General features: G+C 51.3%; 1 protein-coding gene across 3 annotated transcripts in view; it reads right to left on the bottom strand.

The window, feature by feature from the left end:
• The window catches only part of SLC66A2 (solute carrier family 66 member 2), a 53,004-nt gene that overhangs the window by 27,165 nt on the left and 12,601 nt on the right, over window positions 1–13,238 (bottom strand). For 2 of the 3 annotated variants that reach the window (XM_040632410.1, XM_040632409.1), the window contains exon 4: window positions 8,782–8,835. The exons of the other annotated variant lie outside the window; for it this stretch is intronic. In XM_040632410.1, coding sequence (XP_040488344.1) covers window positions 8,782–8,835 — 54 coding nt within the window. The remainder of the gene's footprint in view (window positions 1–8,781; window positions 8,836–13,238) is intronic. 3 annotated transcript variants of the gene reach the window in all.

The following is a 13,238-nucleotide window of genomic DNA, read 5'->3' as shown; positions in this document are numbered from 1 at the left end:
AGGTGGAGGACAGGGGGCCAGCTGTGTTCCCTCTGCCGTGGCCACAATGACAACCAGAAGGTACTGGAGGAAGTGATGGGAACCCCAGGGCTCACCACACAGCCACGGGCTCTCCACATGCACCATGTTCAAAAGCCCCCCAGGTGCCCCGAGAAGTACAGAGTGCTGGGGACTTGGGCCACTGTAGCTGTTCCCGTCCCTCAGAAGCTACCGGTCCCGGACCACAGCTCCCGGCCTCTAGCAGCCCCTGCCCCAGAGCTGGGGGCAAGCTGTGAGCTGAGGGTTGCCCTCTGGAGGGTGGAGGGGCTCCCAGGGTCCACGGTGCACACACTGCCACGTGACGAGGACAGCCAGGGCCGCGCTGTCGGAGGAGCGGGGCTCTCAGGACTGGGACTGCTGGCTCTGTCCCGCGGGACAGGACCCCCAGATTCCATGTGGCAAGCAGCTCCTGGTGAAGCTCGGCCACTCCCCAGGGACGAGGAGAAACGCAGGTTCCAAGAGGGCCTCCCACAGCAGCCACGGCAACATCATGCCTTACATGGTGGCCGTGTGGTGGCCATGGCCACGGCGTCAGCAGAGAGGGAGGCCCCGCCCCTGCACAAGAAGCCGAGCACCACCCCGCCAGCCTCCGTCACACTGCGGCCCCTCACACTGCCTGTCCCAGTGGGCGCCCCTACCACCACAGGGCCAGGTAGGGGCAGCAAGCCTAGTATCTGGTGGTCAGCCCCAGGCCCCACGGCCGACAGGTTGGCTGGGAGGCTCAGATGCTCCCACAGGCTGGGTTCCCCATGGGAGAGGATGGGGGGTGGGGAGGCACAGCCGGGCCTGTGGTGAGAGCCCACCCATTGGAGGGCCCAGCCCGCCTCGTACTGCTGTGTGCTTCCTGCCCAACGTCCCAGCCTCTCTGTCCCTGTCTCCGTATCTATTAAATGGGGGAAGTCTCAGTACACTCCGCATGGGCCGGCATGAAAATTAACTAATTTCACATAAAAGACTCAAAACAGCGTCTGGCATGTACTGAGCGCTCCGCGTCAGCTACGTCAACGACAAAGCCTACTGAACGAAGTCCATGTGGCCAGGGGTCCACGTCCATCTCCTTCCTGGCAACCCCACAGCTGGACTCCAGCCACGGCTGCTCCGTCAGACTCTCCCTGTGCTGCTTCTAAGAAGCCCAGCAGCGGACTGCACCACCACCAGCTTCTGACGCAGAGAACCACACAGCGGAGCTCGGGACCTGCCAGGCTCCTCCCCTGCACTCAGGTCCCAGCTCACGCCCAGCCAGGGGCTCACATCTGCAAAAGCACTCCCTTCCCCGGGGCCGGGTCCAGGCCGCGGGGCGGAGGCCGCACCACACACACCTGGACCATGCAAGGTGGTGGGATGCAAGAGGCCCCCCCCAAGAATCAAGGCAGGACGCACGGACCCACAGCAGGCCAACCAGACGCAGGTGCAGTGACTGAACGAGGCAGGAAGCCATGCATCCCCGCCATTACCATCAACGTGGGAAAGCGATCGAAGACTGAGGACGAACAGAGTGTCACCCAGAAACAGGTACAAACCACAGGCAGAGGCGTGGGGGCCGGGTCAACAGCCAGGAATGGCGCCACGAGGCCCCTGGCGGAGGCACCGCAAGCACAGGGGACCGTGAGACGAGCTGCCCCAGGACCCCAGGACCCCAACACCCCCCCAGGACCCCCAGGACCCCACAGGACCCCTAGGACCCCCAAGACGAAGGTCTGGAACTGACCCCTGCGAGCACCGGACCAGGAATGGCTCCCGACAGGAGAAGCCTGGGATGGCTGATCGCACAGGCGACTCTAAAGGGACCCTTCTGCACCATGGAGCAAACAGGTGAGGGCGGTGGGCGGCAGGTGCCAGGCTAGTCTGATGGGGACACAGCAGTGTGGCTGCGGAGGCTCAAAGCCCGCTTTCCAGAGGCAACACTGGAGGGTCTGGGCGTCCCCAAGCAGCAAGTCAGCAACTTACTCTCAAACAGCTCAAGGAAAAAAACTGTACTTCCGCCTTCACTCTGTGGTCTTTCAAAAAAATTCTAAATGTTTAAACATCAACTCTCCGTGAAAACAGAACAACCCTCAGTCCTTCCTTCAAAACCCTGGATCAAACTAAAATCCGGCTCTTGTCCCTCGGCTCCTCTGGACGCGCCAACCCCCCCCAACACAAGGCATGCCTGCTCACTTATGAGACTCCGCTAAGAGCCCGCTCACTCTGGGAGGACAGCCCAGATCCCCCACCACGCGTCCCTGGGCTCACGCTCCAAGAAGACGGGGATGCCAGGCCCTATGGAGGAGCACGCGGTGCCTCGGGGGCCACCAGAGAAAGCCCGGGGCAGCGGCCTGCAGGGCTCCTGGTGTGAGGGAGGGGCTGGTCGGGAGGCAGCCGGCCCTCCAAGGTGGGGTACGGCCACTCCAGCTTTAACTCTGCCCCGACAGGGACACAGCGGGTTAGCAAAGACAACAACGCAACGCGATCTGCTGTAGGGCTGTAAACGCCCTTCTCAGCCTTCAGAGCCGGGGCTCACCGTACTGACCCACCTTTCCCTGTCCACCTACACCACCACCCTTGCCAGGCAGACCAGCAGGCCACTGCGATGAGGGAGAGACCCAGGGATCCGCAGGCCCCATTCCACCCCCAGGAAGCCGAGTATGACTAACCAGTAGGCAGGCACGCCAGCCCTTGCTCAACAATGCTGCCACGGAGGGAGCCCACCATGTCCCCGTGGCTGACCCCCCCAGCAGACGTGAGCCCATCGTGGGCTCTGTGATGGGCTGACCTTTGGCCCCCCTAAACTGCAGAAGCCTTTTCCTTTTATCCTCTTGGATTTCTGGGCCTTTTGTTTTGCTGATAATTACTGCTCAGTGGGGCACCCTACACTGCACAACGAGGCCCCACGTGCCCTGCACCGCCCACCCACAAGCAGGCTGCTCACTTGGGCCCACGGCACTGCAGACAGGTGTTTGCTGACTCACGACACAAGATCCCCGGTTGTCCTCAGCAGAAAGAACACCAGAAAGGCCTAGACCCAGATGGACTGCGAAACACAGTTTTTCCCCAAATCAAAACAGCACCTTCAGTTAAAGTTTTAAGGCTACTTCTAAAAACTTAATGGAGGACGTGACCTTCCATTCAGGTGAATACTCTACCCCCTGAACATTAAATGAACTGTGAACGGGCAAGGCCCCAAGTCCACCCGCCAGGCAGCTATAAATAAAAACAGAAAAGCGACTTGCTCTCCCAGCCTGAAACTTCCTCTGTTAACTCTGGCCACCAGAGACCCTGTCAGTTAAAAACTGAATGGGATGGCAGTCCCCCTCCCCAGCAAAACAACACAACAGCTGTGTCTTCTAAAAATCAATCATGTAACATCTCTGTAAAGTGTCCTAAGGCTATACAGCAATGGAGAAACATCTATTTAAGAAGAGTGTTTGAGACATGGCCTGTTGCCTCCCCCAAGTCCTGTGTGGTGAAGGTACTACTCCAGATGGGCCGGCCAGGAAACCCTCACCCACAGAGCTCCCAGTAGAGGGCCGTGGCTTCTTCCCACGAGCAGCAGGCCACCAGCACTTCTCATCCCCCAGCTCAGCTCCTAGTCTATTCCAGGCAAGAAGGGCAGAGAAGTCAGGGCACTGCCCCCACCCAGCCCCCACTCCCACAGCAGAGGCTCTACCCCAGGCACAGCCACCAGAGAACACTGTTCTAGCTCAATTTGCTCATGGGATAGAGGTCCCACTCTGGCAGGGGCAAACCGAGAAGACCTGGGGTTACAATCCCCTCACTGCATTCACACAGAGCAGGGGGCATCACTCCACCAAAGCCAGCGCTGCCCCGGCCACCAGCTCCAGAGCAGGGGTTCAGAGGGGCTGCCCAAGAAGTGGGGCGCGTAAGAACAGACAGCTCTGTAGCTCTCCCCAAAGGGAGTACCTTTGCTTAGAACAGAACAAGTTCAAGCTTAAGGCACTGATAAAAACAGTGGGGAACCCGGTAGTGGAGCAATTACGAGGAAGCCGGCAGCTCCCCGATTAAGAGGAAGCTGGCAGCACCGTTATAGCAAAAAGTGAAGAGCAGACCTGCTCAAAGTTTATGAGACAGAAACAGCCACAGAGAGCCCTCCTGGGGACACAGCAATGAGGTCCCCCTGCCTGGCTCCACCTGCATCAGACCCAAAAGCACTGCACGCCCCAGGGTGTTATCAAAAGCAACAGAGCCATCTACCAGCCATTCGTGGAGGCCAACAGGGGAGTGTGATTCCAACGGAGGCAGACCACCCAGAAGCTGCACAGGAGACCCAGGAGAGTCAAAGACAGCCAGACCCACAGCCTTGCCGGGGGGAGGAGAGGGTTGGAGATGACACTAGTCAAGCCAACTCCCCCAACACATAAGCAAACAAGCCCCCCTCCCAAACCAGGGTGGGGGATCCAGTATCCAGAGTTGCTACAATATTTTACAATATACAGTTTTCAACAAAATATTTGAGAAATGCAAAGAAATGGGAAAGTGGCCCATACACAGAAGAAAAATAAAAAGAAACAAGATTGTTTTTGAAGAAGCACAGCCACTGGCCTGAGCAGAAATGACTTCAAAACTGTTACTATAAATATGTTCAAAGAACTAAAGGAAATCATAAAGTAAAAGAGGGCATGATGACAATGTTTCATCATACAGAAAATCAGAGAACCAAATGAAAATTCAGAAATTGAAAAGTACAATAACTAAACTAAAAATTTCACTATGGAGGCTCAACACTAGATTTGAGCTGGCAGAAGAATAACCAAAGGGGGCCTGGGTGGCTCAGTTGGTTTGGTGTCAGCCTTCCACTCACATCATGTTCCCAGAGTCCTGGGATCAAGTCCCGCATCAGGCTCCCTGCTCAGTGGGGAGCCTGCTTCTCCCTCTGCCTCTGCCCCTCCATCCTGCTTGTGTGTACCCATCCTCTCTCTCTCTCTTTCTCACAAAAATAAATAAAATCTTTTTTAAAAAGTATAGTGAACTTGAAGACAGATCAATAAAGACTATGCAATCTGAAGAACAAAGAGAAAACAGAATTGAGAAAAATGAACAGACCCTCAGAGAAATGTAAAACATTAAGCAAACCAACATATACAAGATGGACGTACTGAAGGTGAGGAGAGAGAAGAGTAAGAAAAATATTCACAGAAGCAATTATTGAAAACTTCCCAAACTTTATGAAAATATCAATCTACACACCCAAGAAGCTCAAAACACTCCAAGTAGGATAAATAGAAAGACGTCCACATCCTCACATGTCGTAGTCTAACGTTGAAAAGAAAAAGGTAAAATCTTGAAATCAACAAGAAAAAAATGACTAACATATATGAAACATTAGAAAGAAAAAAAAACTGTCAGCCAAGATCCTTACATCTAGCAAAACTTTTTTTTCAAAACAAAAGCAAAATAAAGACATTCCCAGATAAATAAGAACTGAGAGAGTTCGTTGTTAGCAAGCCCGTCTTACAGGAAATACTAAGAATACGTGCTTCATGTTGAAAGCAAGTGACATCAGACTGTAATGCTGATCTACACGAAACAGAGTGTAAGTAAGTAATTATGTGGGTGATTATAAAACACAATATAAGTGCATATTTCTTCTGCTTTCCTCTCTTACATGATTAAAAATTAATTAGTAGAAATTAAGTTAGTAGAAATAGACACTGGTAAGAAGCATGTAATAAGCCTTAAAGCAACCACTAAGAGAATAAAAATACATATACAGCTTAAAAAATCACTAAAAGGGGCACCTGGCAGCTCAGTCGGTTGGGCGTCTGCCTACAGTTCAGGTCATGACCTCAGGGTCCTGGGATCAAGTCCTGCATCGGGCTCCCTGCTCAGCAGGGAGCCTGCTTCTCCCTCTGCCCCTCCCCCTTGCTTGTGCTCTCTCGCTCTCTCTCAAATAAATAAAATCTTTTAAAAAAATAAAAGATCACTAAAAGAATTAAAACATTACACTAGGAAACATTTGCTTAATCCAAAAGAAAGCAGTAAAGGACTAGCTGGAGGGGAAGACATAGGACATACAGAAAACAAAACAGTAGAACAGTAGACACAGACCCAAATGCATCAAAGTAACATCAAACATGAATGAATTAAAGAACCCAAATCAAAGGGCACAATTGCCAGGATGAATTTTCTTTTTAAGTTCCACTATATGCTGTCTACAGATAACACACTTCAGATTCAAGGATACAAGTAAAAAGTAAAAGAATGGAGGGGTGCCTGGGTGCCTCAGTCGGCTGAGCGTCTGCCTTTGGCTCAGGTCACGATCTCAGGGTCCTGGGACCGAGTCCCGCGTGGGGCTCCCTGCTCAGCGGTGAGCCTGCTTCTCCCTCTGCCTCTGCCCCTTGCCCCACTCATGTATGATGTACGCTCTCTCTCTCTTAAATAAACAAATAAAAATCTTTTTTAGAAAAAGTAAAAGAATAAAAAAAATTATCATACTACAGCAATCATAGGAGGTCTGTGGTAGCTATACTAAGATCAGAAAAAAAGAGGGGCGCCTGGGTGGCACAGCGGTTAAGCGTCTGCCTTCGGCTCAGGGCGAGATCCCGGCGTTCTGGGATGGAGCCCCACACCAGGCTCCTCCGCTGGGAGCCTGCCTCTTCCTCTCCCACTCCCCCTGCTTGTGTTCCCTCTCTCTCTGGCTGTCTCTATCTCTGTTGAATTAAAAAAAAAAAAGAAAAATCTTAAAAAAAAAAAAAGATCAGAAAAAAAGAGACTTTAAAACAAAACAAGAATTACTAGAAATAGGGGGACAATTCATAACACTAAAGGGCCAATCCATCAGTCAGATAAAACTATAAACTTATAAACACAGATGCACCTAACAACAGTCCCCCAAAACAGAGCAGGCAAAACCTGACAGAAGGGTAAAGAAAACCAAATAATTCAAAAATAGTGTGAGATTTCAATACATGCTCTTAGTCATGGGTGTAACAACCAGGAAGAGGACTAAGGATCTGAACTCTGTGAAACTAACAGACTCTCGCCACTTTCACCAGCAACGGATATTGTGCACATGGGACATTTCCAGGACAGACCTTCCATGAGGCCACGAAACAAGCCTCAATGTAAAATGACTAGCATAAAACAAAGTATATTCTCCAACTACAATGAATTAAATTAGAAATCAGTAACAGATGGAAATCTGGGGATTTCACAAATATGTGCAAGTGAAACAACATAAATAAAAATGGGTCAAAGAAGTCATCTCAAAGGAAGTTAGAAAATACTTAAGTCAGACAGAAAACCACAAATACCATATGATTGCATTTATGTGTGGAATCTAAAGAAACAAAACCAAACAAGCCCACAGATACAGAGAACAGACTGCTGGTTACCAGAGGTGGGGGATTCAGGCTGGGTACCATGGGTGAATATGGTCAAAGGTACAAGCTTTCAGTTACAAAATAAATAAGTCACATCATGGAGACTGCAGCTGACAATACTGTGTTGCATGTTTGAAAGTTGTTTAGTGAGAGTAGATCTTAGAAGTCCTCATCATAAAAAAAAATTTTGTAACCATGTAACCATGACTGATGTTAACTAGACTGACTTACACTTGAAGCTGATGTTATCTGTCAATTACACCTCAATAAAAAAAATTTTAATTAATAAAGAATTGATACCAATCCTTCACAAACTTAAAACAGAAAAGGAGGGAACACTTCCCATTCCCAGCCTGACTTATAAGACCAGTACTATCCTGATAGTAAAACCAAAATCATCACAAGAATTAAAAAAAAAAAAAGGCAGAGCAATAGCTCTTGTGAATATGGGCACAAAAATCCTTGACATCATGGTAGCAAACGGAATCCAGCAACTTATAAAAAGGGTTACACGTCACGATCAGATGGGATTTATCCCAAGAACGCAATGTTGGTTCAACATACAAATATCAGTCAGTGTAGAATAAAGGACAAAACCATACGATCAACTCGACAGACACAGAAAAGCATAACACAAACGCCAACTCGTTTCACAATTAAAATAAAGACGACACTAATAAACTCCAAGTAGAAAGGTTCTGCTTCGTCTAATATGAGGCATCTACGGAAACTTGCTGGATGCTGACACAATGCCTTCTCATTAAGACCAGGAACAAGACAAGTGTATCTGTACTCACCACCCGAGCCACTTCTAATTCTAGGGTGATTAGGCAAGAAAAAGAAAAAGCCCCGATCGGAACAGAAAAAGTAAAATTATATTTGCAGATGATATAATCTTTTATACAGAAATCCTAAAACATACACTAAAAAGCCATTAGAACTAATGAATGAGACCAGCAAAGCCACAGGATACAAGATCAATATGTGAAACCAATTTTATTTCTACAAGATAGCAATGCACAATCCAAAATGGAATTAAGAAAACAATTCCATTTACCATAGCATCAAAAGAACAGAACATTTTGTAAACACTTGACAAAAGCATTCCAAAGCTTGTACTCTGATCGTCTCTGTTACCACCTCCGTCTCCCTCCCTCCCTCCCTCTCTCTCTCTCTCTCTCACACACACACACACACACACACACACACACACGCGCGCGCGCGCGCGCGCACGCACCACGCACAACGGGAAGGTTTCTAGGAACTAGTTCATGCTTAAACACAGCAGGCTGTGGGTTGGTTAGTTTGCTGGAGACATGGCCGCACTTAGTAAAAGGAACCACACACAGCAGGACAGTGAGGGCGGAGCAGGGGACAGAGTGCACAGAAGGACTGAAGCAGCCTCATGCGCTGTGGTACGTACCCAGATACGACCGCCTGGGGGGGACCTTGATTTCTTCATCCTTAGTATCTGCAGCTACATTTAAAGAAACAGAACAGAAAAGAGGAAGAGACAGAAACAGACTGGTTTTAACACTGATAAGCAGCTCTGGCTCCCAGCCCTCTTTGCATTTGTTTTAAAATCAAAAACAAAAAACACTGGAACAGAAGGACAAGATCTTGGTTTCCGTGTATTAGGAAATTTACTTTCTGAACTATTTTTCCCCAAACCTACCCTCTTCCAGTAGAAGTGCCTGGGGCAGGAGGAGGAAATCTTGGGCAAAAATTGAAAAATGACATTTCCTAAGGTCAGAGGTGGCATAAAGCCCATTACATGTCTGCTGTGCTGAGAGAGAAAGCGGATACAACTTGTTTTCCCCTGAAAACTCATCTCTGTGCAAGCTCTGATTGCAACAGTTGTCCCAGGGTCTAAGTCCTCCGAAGGCTGCTGCATAAAGCTGTTTTCAGAGTACACTCGAGGAAATGCTCGCTGGGAACAGGGAGCAAGTTCAGCATGTGAACTTGACAAGCATGTGGCCTAGAGACAACGCCACGTTCCATCCCGCCAGGGAGCGCGAGGCCAGCTGTCTCCTCCCCGGCCCACGCAGCAGCACCTGACACAGCATGAGATGACTCCACTCTGGGGGACCTCGCTCCTGCAGCAGCCCAGCCTCCCCCCAAGTCCCCGACTCTGTGCTGTCCAGGACGGCAGCCCACCACCCTTGAAGATACACCAGAGTGCCTGCAGGCTGGAGCCCGGGATCTGGAAGATGGATGGAGGGCCACTGGACTCAGTTATGTGCCGTCTGCCCTGCGGAACGAGGCTCCCCCCACAGAAGGACAGACTGCAAGTAAACAGCTAAAAGAAAACGCCCGACTGGCTCCGTGCTGGGGGCCAGCAGATGCCCACAGACCCTGCTTACAAGGAGTGGCTGCCCGGCCCACGTGACAGCCCCCGAACCAGAGCACCAGAGAGCAAGCAGTGGCCTCATCTCCTCACCCAGCCCCTCCCCAGCTCCACCTCCTGGAACTGCTGGGCTGGAATACCCAGACTAAACTGGACTTCCTCAGCTTTTTGCTTCTATTTCTTGCTTGAGACCAATTTCACTGCTCATTGACACTTCTTCTAACGATCAGGTCCCAAAGTGGAATGGGGAGGGAACAGAGGGGACGCAGGACAGACTGCTCACAGGACAGACAGCTCAATGTGGTTCCAAGTGCAGGTCAGACACCCACACACCGTCTCCCCTCTCATCCCAGGCCTTATCACGCCCAGCAGACAACAGAGCTTGGAAGCATGCCAGGCAGCAGGGCGAGGCCAGGGTGAGGCCCGGGAGTGAGAAAACGTGGCCCATGGCGCTCTCCCGCTCTCCCGGCAGCACAATGGGGGAGGAAAAGCAGCAGCTGGTAGGCAGGCGAGGTCAGGGTGGGGAGACTCAAGTCCCTGTCGGACTCTTTCTGAAGGACGGCGTCAAGCCACCTGAGGTCTCCTGGCTCGAAAGTAGAGAAACATCTCTGCAGGACAGACTGGAAGCGAGCCGGTGCTGAGGCTGGAAGCCCAGTCAGGAACACACGGTCCACAATCACACGCTTTCACGCGTCTGTGCTGAGCATGTAGCCCAGGCCAGGCACAACGGATCAGAACTAGCCTCAGCAATGTGTCCACACTCACGTCAGAGCCTCGCCGTTCCCCGCTGGACACGGCATCTGTGTCCTCGCCCCCCGATTCCAGGGAACTGTGACCACTCCAGTCTGCAGAGACAATGTTGCATGACTTCCAAGACCAGATCATAAGAAAGTCACAGCTCCCACCCGGTTCTCTCTCAGACGCTCCCCTGGAAACCTGGATGCCATGTCGTAAGGAAGCTGAGGCCACATGAGGAGGCCACGTGAGGATGTGCCAGCAGACTCCCCAGACATGTGAGCAAGGGAGAGAAAAGGAAGGAGGGAGGGACACGAGAGTGAAAGAGACACAAGGCACCAGGTTTTGGGGTTACTTGTCGAGCCGCAACAGAGACTGGAACAGAGCACGACAAGACTGGAGTTCCAGCGTGAGCTCAGACAGAACTGGCCGTCCCGAATGCCAGAGGACTGCTCGGGGACAGCAGGAGGAAGGGCTGGTAAGCTGACGAGGGCCAGATCATCAGCAGCTTCCAGGGGCTTCTGGTCCTTGTCACGGTGTGAGATCCACTGCCGTAGCCACATGGAGACCACCTCGGAGGGGCAGGGCATGAGGGCCATAGAGGGGCGATGGTTACGGTTACAGACGACCTGGAGACCGGGGACCAGGAGGAGGTCCAGGCAGAACGCAGACAAGACCTACGTCAGAGTCAGGGCTGTGGGCAGGACAGATACAGGGTTCCTAACCTAGTGTCCAAGGGCACCGATTAACCCTTAGAAATGCAGACTGGCTTACAGATAAACATCTTCCAGGGGCTTGACGGGGGTGGTCCTCAGCTTTCATTCTCAGAATGGTATGTGACCCTCCATCCAACACTTTGTAGTTTTATTGAGACAGAACCACAGATAATAAAAGTTCAGCCGTTGAAGTGAGTGGCTTCCAGCATGTTCAGAGTTGTGCAACCACAGCGGTCTAATTTTAGAGCACTTTCATCACCTAGGAAGGAACCCTGTCCCCACAGCAGTCACTCCCCATTCCCCCGCCCACCTCCCCAGCCAATTCCATCCTGGAGCGTGGAGTGCTGAGATGTGGGGAACAGTCAAATGAAGGCAACAGCTGACTTTGAGCCACAGACAATTTTCTTTCTTGAATAAAAAGGAACAAACAAGCCTGCTGTGTGTGCAGCTGGGCCCCCCCCCCATAAGGAGCCACTATTCCCAGGGACTCTGAACAAGGTAATCGATGGTAAGAATGCATCGTCCTGGGACCCCCAAAAAAACAAAGACCACCGTGAGCAGAGGGGGAAGTGAGTCCTGACATTCCTTCATCCTTGGGTCCTTGAGAAGCCCGTGGAAGAGCAGAGATGCGACTGAAGGGCTCCACGGAGTCAACCCGAGGTGTCAGCTCACCTGAACTCTTTCATCTGCCACAAAACCTCCCATCCCCTGAATGAGCCAAAAACAGCCCCCAATCCCAATGCTGTTCCAGTGACCAGAGTGTGGTCTCCAAACGCCACACCCAGCTACCACAAGGGCTCCTTGGAGAAATGGCCGGCTCCAGGTCTCGGGCAGGAAAAGATGATGAAGACACAGGCAGAGTGTCCTGTCCCACCAAGATCGGGGTCTGAGGGGCCACTCGTCTACGTCCCACCAAGATCGGGGTCTGAGGGGCCCCTCGTCTACGTCCCACCAAGATCGGGGTCTGAGGGGCCCCTCGTCTACGCCACAAGGTCGGGAGCAACTGAAGAGGCTCCTGGGGCAGACAGGCGCCAAGGGGGCCGTCAACAAATACAACAATGGCACTCAAGAGAAACACATCAAATAAGGATCTTAAATCCATACACTCAGAATAGGAAAACAGCAGGAGCACTGCTGCAAGATGCTAGGGAACCAGTTTTGAAAACTGGCAAATAAAGAGAAAGAAGCAATTACCTGCCTTGAGTTCATAAATTATACCACTGGATCCCTGAATGGCATTTACAGGGGAGGTTTCCCTTCAGAGAAGCCCTCCAGCAAACAGGTGAGCAAAGACAGACCCTCAACGCTCCACATCCTCACCACAAGCGGGTTTAGGCCCCGGGCACCCACCACCACCACCAGCATCCGGAAAGAGACAAGCCGACAAGATGTGCGTCCTTGTGGAAGAACACAACAGTCGGCAAAAAGTAAAAAGAATCAAACCTAGACCTGACCAGACCTTTGGATCCAATGATCTTTTTCCAACGTTCTCTCACAGAGACAGGAAGATGTGACCAGCAGAAGCCAGGCTGGGACCACCTCTGTGCGGGCCTCTCAAACGTCCCCTGCAGTAGCAGGAACCTTGTCCACAAGCAGATGTGGCTGAGGTCTCGATTCGGCGTTCCCCACAGCAGGGCGCTGGGGACACGGCACGCACAAGCGCACAGAGCAAGCTACCTGATGTAACAGCGCACAAGCTTCACGAGACAAAGGGACTTTGGGAGAACCTGCAATCAGCAGGTGTCTTGGTCTTGGGCGGCTTGGTCACTGAAGCATCTGCCTTCAGCTCAGGTCATGCACTCAGAGTCCTGGCATCGAGTCCTGCCTCAGGCTCTCTGCTCAGCAGGGAGTCTGCTTCTCCCTCTCCCTCTGCCCCTCCCCCTGCTCATGCTCTCTCTCTCTCTAACAAATCGAAAAAATCTTAAGAAAAAAAAAAAAGACAAGCAGCTGATCACCGTGTGCCTCCTGTAACTGGACCCTGGCTCGAGGAGATAAAGCTGCGAGAAATGAGGAAGTGACGAGGCAGCTAGAAACTTACATGTCAGCTGCGTACTTGATAATTAAGGAATTCATCTTTTATGG

The sequence above is a fragment of the Ursus maritimus genome, unplaced genomic scaffold, assembly GCF_017311325.1.
Source record: "Ursus maritimus isolate PB19 unplaced genomic scaffold, ASM1731132v1 scaffold_18, whole genome shotgun sequence".
NCBI lineage: Eukaryota > Metazoa > Chordata > Mammalia > Carnivora > Ursidae > Ursus > Ursus maritimus.
The sequence above is the reverse complement of the archived record's forward strand: the minus strand, read 5'-3'. Positions and strand labels throughout refer to the sequence as shown.